This window comes from Macrobrachium rosenbergii, chromosome 6 (genome assembly GCF_040412425.1).
Source record: "Macrobrachium rosenbergii isolate ZJJX-2024 chromosome 6, ASM4041242v1, whole genome shotgun sequence".
Lineage (NCBI taxonomy): Eukaryota > Metazoa > Arthropoda > Malacostraca > Decapoda > Palaemonidae > Macrobrachium > Macrobrachium rosenbergii.
The window spans coordinates 43,245,006-43,262,418 of record NC_089746.1 but is presented as its reverse complement, the minus strand read 5'-3'; the positions used below and the strand labels follow the sequence as shown (position 1 = coordinate 43,262,418).

The following is a 17,413-nucleotide window of genomic DNA, read 5'->3' as shown; positions in this document are numbered from 1 at the left end:
ACGTGAAGTCCTCAGTGACAAAAAAAATGAGATGTCCTCAGTGACAAAAGAACAATATGAAGTCCCCAGTGACAAAAGAACAACATGAAGTCCTCAGTGACAAAGGAAAAGTGCAATATAAAGTTCTGAAGTGACAAAAGAACAATATGAAGTCCTCAGTGACAATAAAACCATACAAAGTCCTCAGTGACAAAAGAACAACGTGAAGTCCACAGTGGCAAAAGAACAATATGAAGTCCTCAGAGATGAAAGAACAATGTGAATTTCTCAGCGAACAAAAGAACAATATGAAGTCCTCAGTGACAAAAGAACAATGTGAAGTCCTCAGTGACAAAAGAGCAATGATAAGTCCTCAGTGACAAGAGAACAATGTGAAGTCATCAATGACAAAAGTACAGTGTGAGGTCCTCAGTGACAAAAGAACAATATGAAGTCCACAGTGACAAAAGAATATGAAATCCTCATTGATAAAAGAAAAAAATGAAAGCCTCAGTGACAAAAGAACAATGTGAAGTCCTCACTGATAAAAGAAAAAAAAAGTCCTCAGTGACAAAAGAAAAAAGTCCTCAGTGACAAAAGAACAATATGAAGTTCTCAGTGACAAAAGAACAATGTGAAGTCCTCAGGGACAAAAGAACAATATGAAGTCCTTAGTGACAAAAGAACAATATGAAGTCCTCAGTGACAAAAGAACAATGTGAAGTCCTCACTGATAAAAGAAAAAAAGTCCTCAGTGACAAAAGAAAAAGTCCTCAGTGACAAAAGAACAATATGAAGTTCTCAGTGACAAAAGAACAATGTGAAGTCTTCAGGGACAAAAGAACAATATGAAGTCCTTAGTGACAAAAGAACAATATGATGTCCTCAATGACAAAAGAACAATGTGAAGTCCTTAGTGACAAAAGAACAATATGAAGTCCTCAGTGACAAAAGAACAATGTGAAGTCCTCACTGATAAAAGAAAAAAAGTCCTCAGTGACAAAAGAAAAAAGTCCTCAGTGACAAAAGAACAATATGAAGTTCTCAGTGACAAAAGAACAATGTGAAGTCCTCAGGGACAAAAGAACAATATGAAGTCCTTAGTGACAAAAGAACAATATGAAGTCCTCAGTGACAAAAGAACAATGTGAAGTCCTCTGTGATAAAAGAAAAAAAGTCCTCAGTGACAAAAGAAAAAAAAGTCCTCGGTGACAAAAGAACAATATGAAGTTCTCAGTGACAAAAGAACAATGTGAAGACCTCGGTGATAAAAGAACAAAATGAAGTCCTTAGTGACAAAAGAACAATAAAGTCCTCAATGACAAAAGAACAATGTGAAGTCCTCACTGACAAAAGAAAAAAAGTCCTCAGTGACAAAAGAACAATGTGAAGACCTCGGTGATAAAAGAACAAAATGGAGTCCTCAGTGACAAAACAAAATGAAGTCCTCAGTGACAAAAGAACAATATGAAGTCTTCAGTGACAAAAGAACCATGTGAAGTCCTCAGTGACAAACGAACAATATGAAGTCCTTAATGACAAAAGAACAACATGCAGTCCTCAGTGACAAAAGGACAATATGAAGTCCTCAGTGACAAAAGAATAATGTGAAGTCCTCAAGGACAAAAGAGCAAAATGAAGTCCTTGATGACAAAAGAACAATGTGAAGTCCTCAGTGACAAAAGAACAATATGAAATCTTCAGTGATAAAAGAACAATATGAAGTCCTCAGTAACAAAAGAACAATGTGAAGTCCTAAGTGACAAAAGAAAATAAGAAGTCATCAGTGACAAAAGAACAATATAAAGTTCTCAGTGACAAAAGAACAATATGAAGTCCTCAGTGACAAAAGAACAATGTGAAGTCTTTGGTGACAAAAGAACAATGTGAAGTCCTCGGTGACAAAAGAACAATATGAAGTCCTCAGTGACAAAAGAAGAATATGAAGTCCTCAATGACAAAAGAATAATGTGAAGTCCTCAGTGACCAAAGAACAAAATGAAGTCCTTAATGACAAAAGAACAATGTGAAGTCCTCAGTGACAAAAGAACAATATGAAATCTTCAGTGATAAAAGAACAATACGAAGTCCTCAGTGACAAAAGAAGAATGTGAAGTCCTCAGTGACAAAAGAAAAGAACAATGTGAAGTCCTCAGTGACAAAAGAAAAGAACAATGTGAAGTCCTCAGTGACAAAAGAACAATATGAAGCCCTCAGTGACAAAAGAACAATATAAAGTTCTTAGTGACAAAAGAACAATATGAAGTCCTCAAGTGACAAAAGAACAAAATGAAGTCTTATTGACAAAAGAACAATATGAAGTCCTCAGTGACAAAAGAACAATATGAAATCTTCAGTGGCAAAAGGACAATGTGAAGTCCTCGGTGACAAAAGAACAATGTGAAGTCCTCAGTGACAAAAGAACAATATGAAGTCCACAGTGACAAAAGAACAATGTGAAGTCCTCAGTAACAGAAGAGCAAAAAAAAAAAAAAAGGCTTCAGTGACAAAAGAACAATATGAAATCCTCAGTGACAAGAGAACAACATGAAGTCCTCAGTGACAAAAGAACAATGTGAAGATCTCGGTGGTAAAAAAACAAAATGAAGTCCCCAGTGACAAAAGAAAAGAACAATATGAAGTCCTCAAGTGACAAAACAACAATATGAAGTCCTCAGTGACAAAAGAACAATGTGAAGTCATCAAGTGCCAAAAGAACAATATGAAGTCCTCCGTGACAAAAGAAGAATATGAAGTCTTCAGTGACAAAAGAACAATATGAAGTCTTCAGTGACAAAAGAACAATGTTAAGTCCTCATTGACAAAAGAACAATATGAAGTTCTCTGTGACAAAAGAACAATATGAATTTCTCTGTGACAAAAGAACAATATGAAGTTCTCTGTGACAAAAGAACAATGTTAAGTCCTCAGTGACAAAAGAACAATATGAAGTTCTCTGTGACAAAAGAACAATATGAAGTCTTCAGTGACAAAAGAACAATGTTAAGTCCTCAGTGACAAAAGAACAATATGAAGTTCTCTGTGACAAAAGAACAATATGAAGTCTTCAGTGACAAAAGAACAATGTTAAGTCCTCAGTGACAAAAGAACAATATGAAGTCCTCAGTGACAAAAGAACAATGTGAAGTCCTCAGTGACAAAAGAATAATATGAAGTCCTCAGTGACAAAAGAAGAATATGAAGTCCTCAGTGACAAAAGAACAATGTGAAGCCCCTAGTGACAAAAGAACAATATGAAGTCCTCAGTGACAAAAGAACAAAATGAAGTCCTCAGTGACAAAAGAAGAACATGAAGTCCTCAGTGACAAGAAAAGAATATGAAGTCCTTAGTGACAAAAGAACAATATGAAGTCCTTTGTGACAGAAGAACAATGGCAAATCCTCGGTGACAAAAGAACAATATGAAGTCCTCAGTGACAAAAGAACAATATGAAATCCTGTGACAAAAGAACAATATGAATGAATAAACAGTAACAAAAAAAGTGGTAGTGATTTGAATATCAAGTCTAGCCAAGACATTTACATCCCTATAGGAAAAAATCGAGGGCTTTTTAAAAGAGGTTTTGCATAACAATGTAAACTTTATCAGTAATAGAATTGTCTAGTCCAAATAAAAAATAAGCAAACACAACTTCAGTAGGTTTATTTATACTAATATTTTCTCATCAAAGTAATTTTCATTCAGTATTTCAAAGTCATTCTCACTCAGTATTTTATCTGTCACGACACCAAGAACACTTTTCGCATCTTCTACATGTGCCCCACTTTCCTGCTCAAAAATGGAAGATGAAGTGATTTGCCTATATCACCCGATCTCGCGTCTCTGACTACTTGAGAGGTGATCGCCCGCCGTGGGATTTTCTGCCGCTCCCAAAGGCCTCTACAATCAAAGGTAATCGCCCCTTCATTTCGGGGGATGGGGTAATGGGGGAAGGGATGGGAGAAGGAGGTGCTGGTTTTAGGCCTGGTATGCGCATGTGTACTCAGCGGAAGACTGATAAAAAGGAGACTTGGAATTTGAAGTGTCGCATTAATCGCCTCTTCCACAGAGTTGTCGCAGTGTTCCGACAAACTCTGTCTCCCCCTGTCGCTTTTTCCCCCACCCTCACACCCAAGGTAAGTTAATTACGCGACCTTGCTTTAGTTAACCGACTGGTTTGCGTAACTCTCTCGAGTTAAGCTTGGCAAGAAATCTTCGAGTCAATTACCGTAAGAACAATTCTTGTACAACCAGTTATTATTGTTGAAAAGTTAATGCACATTAAAGAAAAGCTTCAAAACTTATCGACAGATATTCTAAAGACTTATAAACTTAAAGAGTATGTTAACATCAAAGGCACTGCTTCTAATTCAAACTCCTACCATGGAAATAAATGAAAATTTATTATTCAATACTAATAACTAGCTGAATCATTATTTTGCTCTTTGAGACATGAATTTAGAATATCAGGGTCGTTAAAACCTCGCTGAGACAAACTCAACCAAAATTAAAACATAGTAATTACAACTAAAAAGTAATAATTATAACTCTTTGAAAGGCTGGGAAAAATGGTTGATTGGTTGATTAGTTAATCATACAGAAATATGCTTTGCTTCCCCAAAAGCAAAGCATTATTTATTAAGAACTAATTTGGTGTAAGGGGCCTACTGGATATTTTAACAAGTCAGAATGTCACATAGCAAAAAACGGTTAATCTGATATAAACGTAATTATTATTTAGGAAACAGGGTTTACACCAGTGTTACTAATGTCTTTAGCAAAACAAAATAAATTGGGTGGTGTGACACTTTGGTAGAGAACTGAATTCGCACTTGCAAGGTCCTAGATCCATGCCCGGCCTGCCACCAGCAGTCGACCCAGCTAAGAATGGGTACCAGCGGCTTCTCATGGGAGTTTAGGCAAGGCATGGAGCTAACAATTTCATCTCTACAGACTTGTGGAGACTGAAGATTCACTGGTTAGGCTTCAAATTCCTTGCAATAACCAATAAATTCGTACGAAAGGAGTTAATAAGAACGAGTGAACTCAAGCCAGAATTTCTTTTCTAAATATGATCGTTCTTCTCCATTCATTCATTCATTCCAGGACTTATAAGCAACATGAACGCCCTCGCTTGGCTGTTCTTCCTGATGTTGCCTTGCATCATACAAGCTTCCAGGCCTCCCTTTGTGGTCTCCAGGCAGCCCAGGGTCACCAAGATGATACCCCGGGATAGCAACGGCCTTCACCCAGTCGTCTGGGTATCACCCACCTTCAGGTTAGTCACTAATTACAATGATCTCTTGTATTTTTACTTTCTTCTCTTTCTTCGAGTTATTTACTTACTATCTGAATGACTGTTACCACTTGGAAGGAATTACGCAGATCTAAAACCATCACAAGTTTTTTTTTAATTTCTTTTCCAATATCTTCAGGTTCCGACGCAGCCTCGATGTTGCCAAGAGAAGCACTGATGATGAAAGCTTCAGGTAGGTAACTTCAATGTTCATTCTCGTTCAAACCTCCTTTCTTTTCACGAATACAATCACTTGATAAGCAATAGGTTTTTTGGAACTAATGTCCCACATGTTCAGGAATGCACTGTGATGGCAGTGGAATATAAATTAATTTGCTCTAAAGCTTTTATTCATTTTCAAGCCACGTAGGAGGGAACCTCCTCTCTAGTGTGACTAGTGAAGTACACTAGTAGTACTAATGGTTCTTTGCATTGGCTCCTAGGCTTCCTTCTGTATTGCGTTTTGTTGTGGTGTACGTCCAAACTACAGTAAAACATCAGAAACTCAAATGAGCACTGCATCGTAAACATATAAACCGGCTAAATACGAGCTAGCAATTTAGTGGTACTATTATTATTATTATTATTATTCAGGAGGTGGCCTTTATTCATTCGGAACATCCCTGCAGGGCCACTGACTTGAAATTCAGGCTTCCAAAGAAAACGGTGTTCATTTGAAAGAAATTACATTAGATGATAGGAAATACAGAAAGAAGAGATCACTTATGGTCACTGACTTGTTTTCGAACTGTTGGTGACACACAGAAAACACTTCACCAGGGACCTTCGTTTTCATTCCATCTGGCTTTCTGTCCCTCAACTCTGAATATCATAAAATCCTTCGGGTGCAAACCTTACGGAGAGTCCACAAATACCTTAATCTGACTGAATTAATCTAGACTCACAATAACCAAGCATTTAGAAAACTAAACAGTACCATATGTTATCCTACCTATTCAGATTTGACCCGATGATGTGCAACGACGCTAGGGATTGCCTTCCTGTTCTGGGCCAGGTTTCCCTGAGGCAAAGTCCTATGGAATTCGGCCTCGGGCTTCGGAGGGGCCAAAGCAATGATTTGGGCACAGAGGTCAAACGCGTCTTGCAGTCTGGCAGACAACAAGGCAAATTGCGGAAGTAAGATACAATTTCTAAATTTTAAGATCTAATTTCTAAGCTCTTTGCAGTCTGATGGTCACAACACTCGCCTCAGTTACCCGAGGACCCCAGTTTGATTCCCATATTAAAAAATCTGTGCTTCTGTCGACCCTAAGCAATTATGTACATGGTAGAGATTAATGTAAGGCGAGATTAATGTAAGGCAAGAAACTTCAGCTCAAAATATCGTTGAAAAACAGTAAAGTAGCGTTTTCTCTAGCCATCCACTCTAAGGAGAACAGTATTGATGGGGAAATTTACTGCTATGCCACCTTTTCTTAGGCAAACTTTGTGTTCCAGCACTTCATTATGGTAGCCATGACATGAAAAAAGGGTTAGTCTTACCAATATTCCAAACCCAAGCAAGGGAGTTATTCGTCAGGTTATTTACTAATAAGTCTATAGTCTTGTGGTAATTTTGGGATGCGGTTACTCATCCATCACCCTTGTCCACCCTGGGTAACCCAGGTATCTAATTTTCTGCTGTCAACACTGGCACATGGGTATCAATAGAACGCGCCAAGATCATGGCCAAGTGATATACAATTAACTACAATCCATGACTTGTTGAACTATACCTAAAATACCTCATTTTAATATAATTTAACTTCTGATAGTTGTTATTTCCTTTTGTCAACAGATTCCGACGCAACTACAACGACATCCTTCGTTACGGCCGTTCTCTCGACCTCTCAACTCCTTGCCAAGACTGTGAAGAAGAAGACAAGAATCTTTATGCTTACTCCAGGGCCATCATTTACCCAGCAGCTTACTCCGCCATCTCAGAAGACCAAGGCGTGGAAAGCAACGAGAGCGGGAATTTCATGATGGAATCCCAGCCTTCAGAAACGGTCTCTTCTTCGCCAGCCATTGTTAAAAGAGATGTACATCGTTCGAAGGGGGCTGGAAATCATTACACAACCATGTCTTCTAAAGATGTCACCTCAGTCGAAGATAATGACGTCAGAGATTCTGGTATCGATGATTCTATGGGCAGCTTTTAAGGAAAGCTATTTCCAATATGTCTGTCTCTCCGATGCTGTCTGTAACGCATTGTCGTTTAAAAACCTCCATAATATACCGTAAATCCGTGCTGAAAAGAAAGATAATTAATTGACTGTCAATGACTACTGATGTTTGGGAACATTAGTAGAACTAAGAAATAATCATTGCACTATGAAGTCTCTCGTATGGTGGTTTAATATTTTTTCATCTTACAATAGGCAAATAAAGCTCTCATTTTAACCTATCTATTTCTTGAACCTTCTTAGCCATAAAGGTGCTGCTTGGAAAACTGCCTTTCAAAAGATGAACCATTTTTAGGGAAGTGGGTAGCTCTGAGTCTCTGGACAAGAAATTCGCCCTTTCTTCTCCTGAGGGTCTTTTATCTGTTAAGTCTTATCCTTCTTCGTATGCAAATGTTTCTTGACATGCTGCTTTACTTCCAGTTTTATCAAACATTGCTTTTTCTTTTTATCTTCAAACATTATATTCCCTCGGAAGTCCTGTTCTTAGGTGTTGCTGCTACTGATCTACTGTCTGCCATTCCCTTGCAGCTTACTTCATCATTTCTGTTTTGACCGTGATTTGTGTATAAATGTTCACCCTCTATACATGTTGTCTTTCGTCATTCTGCCTACATCTCACCCAGTTACATACATTCCCGCCAAGTTCTGTAGCTTCATTTTGCCAGTGATTAAAACGGAAACGCTTACGAGACGAATTGTTCCATGCTAGTAGAGTGAAGGACGTTCCATAGAAATAGTCTCATCTAGTAGGTTTTCAATGCCCTAGAATTCATCAGCGACTATTTATGAATGCCAAACAACCACTCGCACTTGAGCATTGAACCTCTATAAAGCCCAAACATATGATTTCTCGCGTAATCACAACTGTCCTGGTAACCAGCCTTTGCAACAGCCAGTACCACTTAAGACGACGTTGTGCTGTTTAGACACACAGCTAAGAACCTTCACTGAGCCTATTTTGAGTTTTTGCTTTTGATATTAGCTGCTTTAAATCAGTGAGAAAGTCATGGTAAAGTTAAAATCTTTAGCGTTATAAGCAATTCTAAGAAAGGCAGTAATAACCTCAATTATGCTATTTTGAAAATTGAAAAGCCTATTTACAAAGCCAACAACATATTTAAATATAACTAATAACTTGTTTGCAAATAGAGCTGCACATGAATGGCCTTTTGCAGATTGACCATTCCATTTGCAAAATGATTACAGCAATATTACGTATTTCAAATGACCAGCTTATTTACAAAAACAACCACAATTATAGCATTCTTAAAAGCTACCAACTCTCATACCAAACAATCAGGAGGACGGTCCTTTCACAAGGTGGCACAAACTATCTATAGTGATATCAAGAGGACAGCTGCCTCACATATTGTTCTCAAACTCTTTGTAAAATGACCACAACAATACTCTCTTTGCAAGATTCCTGAGGTTGCAAGGGCCGTGCTTTTCAAGTCAACAATAAGTTGAAGGCTAGCCACAGAGTACAGGAGTCGCTGGGGCGAGTTTCCACCTATTTACACTCTACAGCAGCGAGGAGATCAAGGAAATTATTTGGATTTTACAACTCGAAACAGCACTGACATTTCTATGTTGAGTGAGAATAAGCAGGCCCTGAGCTGGAGATATTACAGGGACTGAATCTGATGTCTGTAAGTTCAGTTTGAAGGCAGTTCAGTATATCAACACTTAACTGAAACACCTCCGAAACGGGCAAAGACCGAAGTTTATTTCTCTGAAGGCCACAGGTTCAATATCATCATTAAATTTGTGTGAATTCATTCTTACGACGCCATCTACTAGAAGTGACTGCATGTTATTATCAGTACGAAAGTAAACTCACACACTTTTGAGTTTAATATAAATGAGAATCCCAACAAAACCTACTACTGTACATGTAGTTTCCTACTGCTCTGAATTGTGGTTCGTGTTGAGCAAGAGGGTTATGCATGGACTTGAGACTACAGGGCAATTATCTTGAGAGTCTGTCGAGGTTTGAATAGAGTATCGTCAAATACCCATGGAGGCCTCATCCAATAAAACTCATCGAGAACTTCATGGAAACTTACCCATCGCCCAGGTACAAGCTTCGACTCTGAGGTCCCTCTCTTCTACGGAAACATCTTGTCTAAACGTCCCACTTAAGGGCACAAAGCCTTAAGTCTCAGTGATAAAAGGACATAAGTAGCCTTTGGTGATAAAGGGATACAAGAAGTCCTTGGGGACAAAGGGACAACTGGAAAATTCTCAGTCACATCAAAACAACATTAGGCTCTCTTGCCTGAAGCTGAGGAGTCCCATGCCTAAAAAAAATTTAAGAGTACTGCAGACCAAGGCTAATTAACATGATTCTTCATGCGATTCGTTTCATTCGGCTGTCATCCTTCGTGTTTAAATAGAGTTTCCATGCAATATTTCTTGCGTTTAGTCCTCATAATTATTCTCCCATAAACTGCGAGTGTGATGAAGAGAAAACAATAAAGCAGAATATTCCTATTCACACACTCGTTTTCCGTTGTTCCCAAAAGTGGATCATCAAAAAGTGTATATGACAAGAACAATCGTTCAAGCACTATTAGGGGTGTCTAGGGCAATGCAGGGGAAATTCTACGCTTCTCTTATAAGAAAATACACTAAATTCAGTTACCTGTGCGTCCGAAACTTTGCCTATGTAACGACACCTCAGTTTGACTGCGTGGTCTTTTTCAGTGTTGTTCGTAAGCTTCTTTCTTATTGTAAGTCTTTTTTCTCATTTTGATTATGAAGAAACAAATCCAATGGTTCTTTTTTCCTTGAATTTTTTCCATTAAAATCATGCATCCTCAGTTGTTTGCTCACATCTTTATTTGGCTTATAAGAATTAAGAGGGGCTGTAGGAATCCATTCATGAACGTGAGCCAGGATTAGCCCATTCTTTGACACTTCACATACAAATACGAACTTTGGAAGGGATTCACTTATACTTTTATTATTATTATTATTATTATTATTATTATTATTATTATTATTATTATTATTATTTAACCTTCTCAGCTTGGCATGTAAGTTTCTTCGTTTCGGTGGGTGAATTGTAAAGCAGCTGTCCGAAGTTCGTTTATTATTCCGGAGCTTTGATAGATCTTGCTATTATTGAGAGGAGGTGAATGGCACCATAAGTACATATTCCCTGCGTGTACCCCTGGTGCCATTCACTTCCTCTCAACGACAGCCAGGTTTATCAAAGCGCCGGAATAATAAATGGATTTCAGACAGCTGCTTTACAATTTACATGCTGAAATGATGAATCTTACACACCAAGTTGGGAAGGCAAAATAATAATAATAATAATAATAATAATAATAATAATAATAATAATAATAATAATAATATCATCATCATCATCATCATCATCTTACAATATACATGAATTGCCCCTTTGAATGAGTCCTTGCACATCTAAGTGAACGGATGCTAAACATATAATAATAATAATAAACAGTTTATTCATGAGCTGCTGATGACACCCCATAAAAATACAAATCAACACTGCACCTGTGCGGTTCCTTGATCATATTGAGGTCCCTCTGACATCAAAATGACTCAAGGAGCTAAATCAGGCCGAAGTGCATCAGGTAGAGATGACATCACAGCAGAATCCCAAGATAAATCACTTGGGTTACCAAGAGAAGTCATTATTGACATTCAGCAGTCCTTCTTGAGAATGGGACCGGAATCCTTAGTAATATATAGGGATATATATGAGAAGTTGATAAATGGACATGCAGTGGTTTTAAGCGATAAAGGGATATAAAACGTCTTCAATGTTAAAGGGACATCAGAATTCTTCGATGATAAAGGGTCAGAATTCACTGATAATAAAGGGACATCAGGATTCTTCAATGAGAAATGGAATTAAAGTTGTTAGATGATAAAGGGACATTAAAATTCTTCAGTGATAAAGGGACATTTGAATTCTTAGATGATAAAGGAACACCAGAATTCGTAGGTGATAAAAGAACATCAGAATTCTCCGATGATAAAGGCACATCAGAAATCTTAGATGATAAAGGGATATCATAATTCTTCGATGGTAAAGGGACATCAGAATTCTTCGATGGTAAAGGGACATCTGAATTCTTCGATGATAAAGAGATATCAGCATTCTTCAGTGATAAAGGGACATCAGAATTCTTCAATGATAAAGGGACATCAGAATTCTTCGATGATCAACAAACATCAAAATTCTTAGATGATAAGGGGACATCAGAATCCATCCATGATAAAGGGACATCAGAAAATTTAGATGATAAAGGGATATCACAATTCTTCGATGGTAAAGGGACATCAGAATTCTTCGATGATAAAGGGACATCAGAATTCTTCGATGATGAAGGTACATCAGAATTCATCGATGATAAAGAGACTTCAGAATTCTTCAATGAGAAATGGACAACAGAACTGTTAGATGATAAAGGGACATTAAAATTCTTTAATGATTAAGGGACATCATAATTCTTAGATGATAAAGGGACAGCAGAATTCTTAGATGATAAAAGGATATCAGAAATCTTAGATGATAAAGCCACATCAGAAATTTTAGATGATAAAGGGATACTATAATTCTTCGACGTTAAAGGGACATCAGAATTCTTCGATGGTAAAGGGACACCAGAATTCTTCGATGGCAAAGGGACATCAGAATTCTTCAATGAAAAAGGGATATATGAATTCTTCAGTGATAACGGGACACTAGAATTCGTCGATGGTAAAGGAACAACAGAATTCTCAGATGAGAAAGGGACACAGAAAGTCCTCAGTGATAGAGGAGCATTGGTAATTCTCAGTGGAAAAGGAAGTAAGTCTTCAGCTAAAAGGATATAGTGAGTCTTCAACATAAATATTCGACAATAAAGGGAAAAAATAGGTCTTCAGTGTTAACGGGATAGAAAAAGTCCTCAGTGATAAAAGGATATGAATCGCCTCCAATGATAAAGTAGTCATCGGTGACAAAGTAATCCAAGAAGTCCAGGATGACAAAACGACAACGGCAAAGTTTTTGATGACACCAAAATAAAAGGGTTTAAAAGTCGTCACTTCTCTTTTTAACGTGCTTTTTCCCATTTTTTTGTATAGGGTAAGCACGATGCCTTCTTTTGAAGGACTTTGATTTGGCTTTGGGGTAGACCGTAGTCTGGATCGGATGCTCTAACTGACATCGCTTAGACCCCGGTAACATGTACCTGTACATGTATCGTACCAAATCACCAGCTCCCTTTCTCCCAGCAGCGAGGAGAGCTGAGCGGTTAGGTCGACAGTTCGAGACGTGTGCGGTGTCTGTTATGTTTTTAGAAGATGTTGGAGTGGCTTTGTTTGTGTGTGTAATAGTCTGTAACACCCATTTGCTTTTAGCAAACCTATCCGTTGATTACATACATAATCCCGGGGTGTCGTCTACTCTACTCTCTGACCGGTCGGCTGCGGATTTGAACCCGCGCCACAGACCTCTATGAAGTCCGAAGCTGCTGCTCTACCGACCTGGCCACCAAGGCTCCGTTTAAAAGTCGTCACTGATAAGAATAATACTTATTTGAGGCAATAAAATACATATATAAGAACTCAGACAAGACTTCCATAAAGAAAGCTAATTAGGTTTCCTTCAAGATCCTGGACTCTCCTCCTTCTCCTCCTCATATTCCCCAATATTATCCTCCTCATCTCATTCAAACCTGACGAGAATTCCCGGCATCACCCGATCTCGGTTCTTCGCCCTTTTTTGAGTGGGCGCAATGGCATCTAGGGATTCCTAGGCTTTCAATGGTCTCTGCAATCATAGGTAATCACTCCCTCAATTTGTGGGAGGGGAGAAAGGGAGGAGGAGGGGAAGGGAGGAAGAGGGAAGGGGGGTCTAGAAAGGAAGGCCTAACTGCGCAGGTTTACTCGACGGTCGACCCATAAAAAGGAATACCGAAATCTGCAGTGTCGCAATTGTCGCCTCTTCCACAGAGTTGTCGCATTCCGACAAACTCTGCTGCGTCTCTCTTCCTCCGTCTGTCGCTTTTTCACCCCCGCTCTCCTACGTCTTCTTCGCCCAGTCGCCCTTCAGGTAAGGCAAGGACGTGAGATCTCTCTTTGATTGACTGACATTTTACTATAATCTCAAGTGGTTCTCATACAAGATAAATAAAAAAAAAATAATGAAATTATTTTCAGAATGAGCTAACATTGTGTTAATACTGAATTCGTCTTCTGTCAGCTGTGATATACCTCAGGCTACATAAATGATATTCTATAGACTTAAGAGCATAACAGCAATATACATGTTTAGGCCTATATCAGTGCCTATATGTATAGGCCTATATCAATATCGTTTTCTACTTGGCGAGGGTAAAGCCAGGGGGAAGAAGTAGCCTTCTACCCTACTGGTCCTTACCAAGTCCTTTGCTGATATAATAATAATAATAATAATAATAATAATAATAATAATAATAATAATAATAATAATAATAATAATAATAATAATAACTGCAGGATCACCAAGACGACATGAGCGTCCTCTCGTGGCTCTTCTGTGCAACGTTGCCTTGCATCATCCAAGCCGTCTTCCGGCCTCCCATTGTCGTCTCCATGCAACCTGGAGGAGATCCGGAAGTGGCTCCCAAAAACGAGAGGGTCCTCTGCCCTGTCGTCTACGTCTCGCCCACCCTCAGGTCAGCCCCAGACTCTTTCACTGCTTGCTTTATTTTATTACTTTCATTGAATTTGTTATTTGCCTTATATCCGAATGCTGACTTGTAGCTACTTTTTTTTTTTACTTAAATGTCAGTGTTTTGCTTAATTCTAGATGGAAGCGTTCATTTTTTACTTCGTATCTCCGTAAATAACTGAATTTTACTATTTACACCGCAAGCGTCTTTTTCTTTTGTCAATATTTTACATATTTTTTTTTTCATATCCTTTTAACTGTTTGAGTTTCTCTCTATTTTCATTTGTTATTCACTAATTTCTCTAGTTACCTCGTCCAAGGTTCGTATTAATACAACTGAAAGTTTCCCACAAAAATGAAGTCACTGACAATAATTTCCTGAAACACGTGATTAATTTTCTATTAATATCTCATTTTCTCTCCCAATTATCTCAGGTTCCGACGCAGCCTCGATGTCGTCAAGAGAAGCATCGAAAACGAAGGATTCAGGTAAAGTTCCTCTGACTGTTCTGTCTCGTTCAGGCCTCCTGTCCATGAACACATTAGGCCTATTCATGCCCATTCATTAAGTCTACATACTAGCTGACTTGTGAATCTTACATTACCGCATGCTTCATTATGCTTCCAGGTTTGACCCAGCTGTGTGTGACGACATTGGGCAACGCCTACCAGTTAGGGGACAGGTTTCCCTGAACGGGGGTCCCTTGCAATTCGGCTTCGGTCTTCGAGACGACAAAACACAAGACTTCGATGCAGAGGTCCAAAGCCTCCTGCGGCCTGGCAGCAAACCCCGCAAGAACCTACGAAAGTAATTCTTATATATCTTTGTATTTACTGATTTGTATATATAATATGTTCTCGATTCCTAAACTACTAATTATTTAACATTCTTTTTGCTAACAGGTTCAGACGCAACTACAATCTCCGCTTTGGTCGTTCTCTCGACTTCCAGGCTCCTTGCCTGGATTGCGAAGAAGAAGAAGACACAAATCTATACGCTTACTCCAGGGCCACCCCGAAAGGCCAAGACTCCGAAGGCAACGACATTGGAGATTTCGTGATGGAATCCCAACCTTCTGAAAAGGGCGCGCCTTCTCCACCTAATGCTGAAAGTCATTAACCGACGAAATCTTCTCGAGACCGCACTTACGATGATAAAGAAGTCACAGGTTCTACTATCCACAATTCTCAAGACATCTTTTGAGAGAGAGGCTGCTTTCAATATGTCTTACTTGTCGGTAGAGGCTGCAACTTCGTATATTTCAAAGAAGATTCCTCCGTAAAACCCATTTAACTAAAATAAACCCGTTGGTCAAAAGAAAGGGGTAGTTACGAATATAAGATGTGTACATATACAAGGAATATATATACTATGCAATGTAATCCGGAATTATTATGAAACCTAAAAGAAGAAAAATCTAGGAATTATTGAGTCTCTCGAACGGTGGTATAAGTCTCATCTTTCGACAGGCAAATAAACATTCTCAAGGAATCTCTTGATGTATTAATAGAAAATTAACATCAAATTTCCAAGTTTTAAGATCTAATTTCTCAGCTTTTTTTATAGTCTGGTGGCCATAATATACGGCTATTTACTATTACTGTAAATCCGTGCTCAAAAAGGAGAGGGTAAATGTGCTGTCATTGACTGCTGATGTTTGGAAACATTAGTACACCTGAGAAGTAATCATTGCACTATAAAATCTCTCGTATGGTGGTTAAATATTTTTTTCATCTTGCAATAGGTAAATAAAGCTCTCATTTATCCTATTTATTACTTGAACCTTCTTTGCCATACAGGCACTGCTAGGAAAACTGCCTTTCAAAAGAGGAACCATTTTTAGGGAAGCGTGTAGCTTTGAGTCTCTGGACATGAAATTCGCCTTTTCTTCTCTTGAGGGTCTTTTGTCTGTTAAGTCTTACCCTTCTTCGTATGCAAATGTTTCTTGACATGCTGCTTTACTTCCAGTTTTATCAAGCGTTGTCTTGTCGTTTTATCTTCAAACATAATATTCCCTCTGAAGTCCTGTTCTTAGTACTCCTGCTAGTGATCTATTGTCTGCCTTTCCCTTGTAGTTTTCTTCATCATTTCTGTTCTGATTGTGATTTGTGTCTGTTTGTTCTCCTGTTCTACATGTCTGCTTTCGTTATTCTCCCTACATCTCACCCAGTTACATATCTTCCTTTGAACGTCTGTAGCTTCATTTTGTCCGTGATTAAAACAGAAACGCTTACAAGACGAGAAGTTCCACGCTAGAATACAGTAAGAGACTTTCCACAGAAACAGTCTCATCTAGAAGGTTTCCAATAACTTAGAATCTGTCAGCGACTATTTTTTAATAACAAACAACCACTTGCACCTACCTCAGCATTGAACCTTTATAATGCTCTAACATAAGATTTTAGGGGTAATCACAACTGTCCTGGTAACTAGGCTTTCCAACAGCCAATACCACTTGACACACAGTTGCGGTGTTTAGACACACTGTTAAGAACCTTCACTCAGCCTATTTTGAGTTTTTGCTTGTAATATAAGCTGCTTTGAATCAGTGAGAAAGTCATGGTAAAGTTATAATCTTTAGGGTTACAAGCAACTCTAAGGAAGGCAGGAATGAACTCATTTATGCTATTTTGAAAACTGAAGAGCGTATTTGCAATATCAATAAAATATTTTAATAAATTTAATACATTTTTTGCAAATAGAATAGCACATGAATTGCCTTTTGTAGCATGACCAGCCAATTTGCAAAATGATTACAACAATACTGTTTGTTAAATGGCCGGCTTGTTTACAAAAAACAACCACAATTATGGCGTTCTTAAAAACTATCAGTACTCATACCAAACAATCAGGAGGACGGCCTTTTCACAAGATGGCCAACCTATCTACAGTGATATCGTGAGGATAGCTACCTCACATATTGTTCTCAAGCTCTTTGTAAAATAACCAGAACAATATTCTCTTTGCAAGATTCCTGAGGTTGCAAGGGCCGTGTTTTTTAAGTCAACAATAAGTTGAGGGTCAGCCAGTGAGGGGACAGAGGTCACTGTGGCGAGTTTTTACCTACTATTTACACTCTACAAAGTGGAGGTCAAGGAAATTAATTGGATTTTACTAGTCGGAAGAGCACTGAAATTTCTATGTTGAGTGAGAATAAGCAGGCCCTGAGTGGAAGATAACACCTAAACTGAATCTGATGTTTGTCAGTTAAGCCTGACGGCAGGTAAGTATATCAACACTTAATTGAAACACCTCCGGAAAGGGGCAAAGA

The 17,413-nt window shown here is 38.4% G+C and overlaps 3 protein-coding genes across 5 annotated transcripts in view; 2 read left to right on the top strand and 1 right to left on the bottom strand.

Annotated features, from left to right (window-relative positions):
* The window catches only part of LOC136839497 (40-kDa huntingtin-associated protein-like), a 97,311-nt gene that overhangs the window by 13,192 nt on the left and 66,706 nt on the right, over nt 1-17,413 (bottom strand). The gene's annotated exons all lie outside the window — the stretch shown is intronic.
* LOC136839779 (uncharacterized) lies at nt 4,025-7,676 on the top strand. 2 transcript variants are annotated; one of them, XM_067106114.1, is made up of 5 exons: nt 4,025-4,116; nt 5,087-5,258; nt 5,416-5,469; nt 6,237-6,413; nt 7,075-7,676. In XM_067106114.1, the coding sequence occupies exons 2-5, from the start codon at nt 5,101-5,103 to the stop codon at nt 7,436-7,438; spliced, it is 753 nt and encodes a 250-aa protein (XP_066962215.1). In that variant the 5' UTR covers nt 4,025-4,116; nt 5,087-5,100; the 3' UTR covers nt 7,439-7,676. The 2 variants fall into 2 exon arrangements, with proteins under 2 accessions (XP_066962215.1, XP_066962217.1); XM_067106116.1 differs by lacking the exon at nt 6,237-6,413 and having other exon boundaries at nt 4,028-4,116.
* On the top strand, nt 13,426-15,906 carry LOC136839778 (uncharacterized). Of its 2 annotated transcripts, XM_067106112.1 has the most exons (5): nt 13,426-13,541; nt 13,967-14,145; nt 14,577-14,630; nt 14,770-14,949; nt 15,045-15,906. In XM_067106112.1, the coding sequence occupies exons 2-5, from the start codon at nt 13,982-13,984 to the stop codon at nt 15,259-15,261; spliced, it is 615 nt and encodes a 204-aa protein (XP_066962213.1). In that variant the 5' UTR covers nt 13,426-13,541; nt 13,967-13,981; the 3' UTR covers nt 15,262-15,906. The 2 variants fall into 2 exon arrangements, with proteins under 2 accessions (XP_066962213.1, XP_066962214.1); XM_067106113.1 differs by lacking the exon at nt 13,426-13,541 and having other exon boundaries at nt 13,896-14,145; nt 15,045-15,524.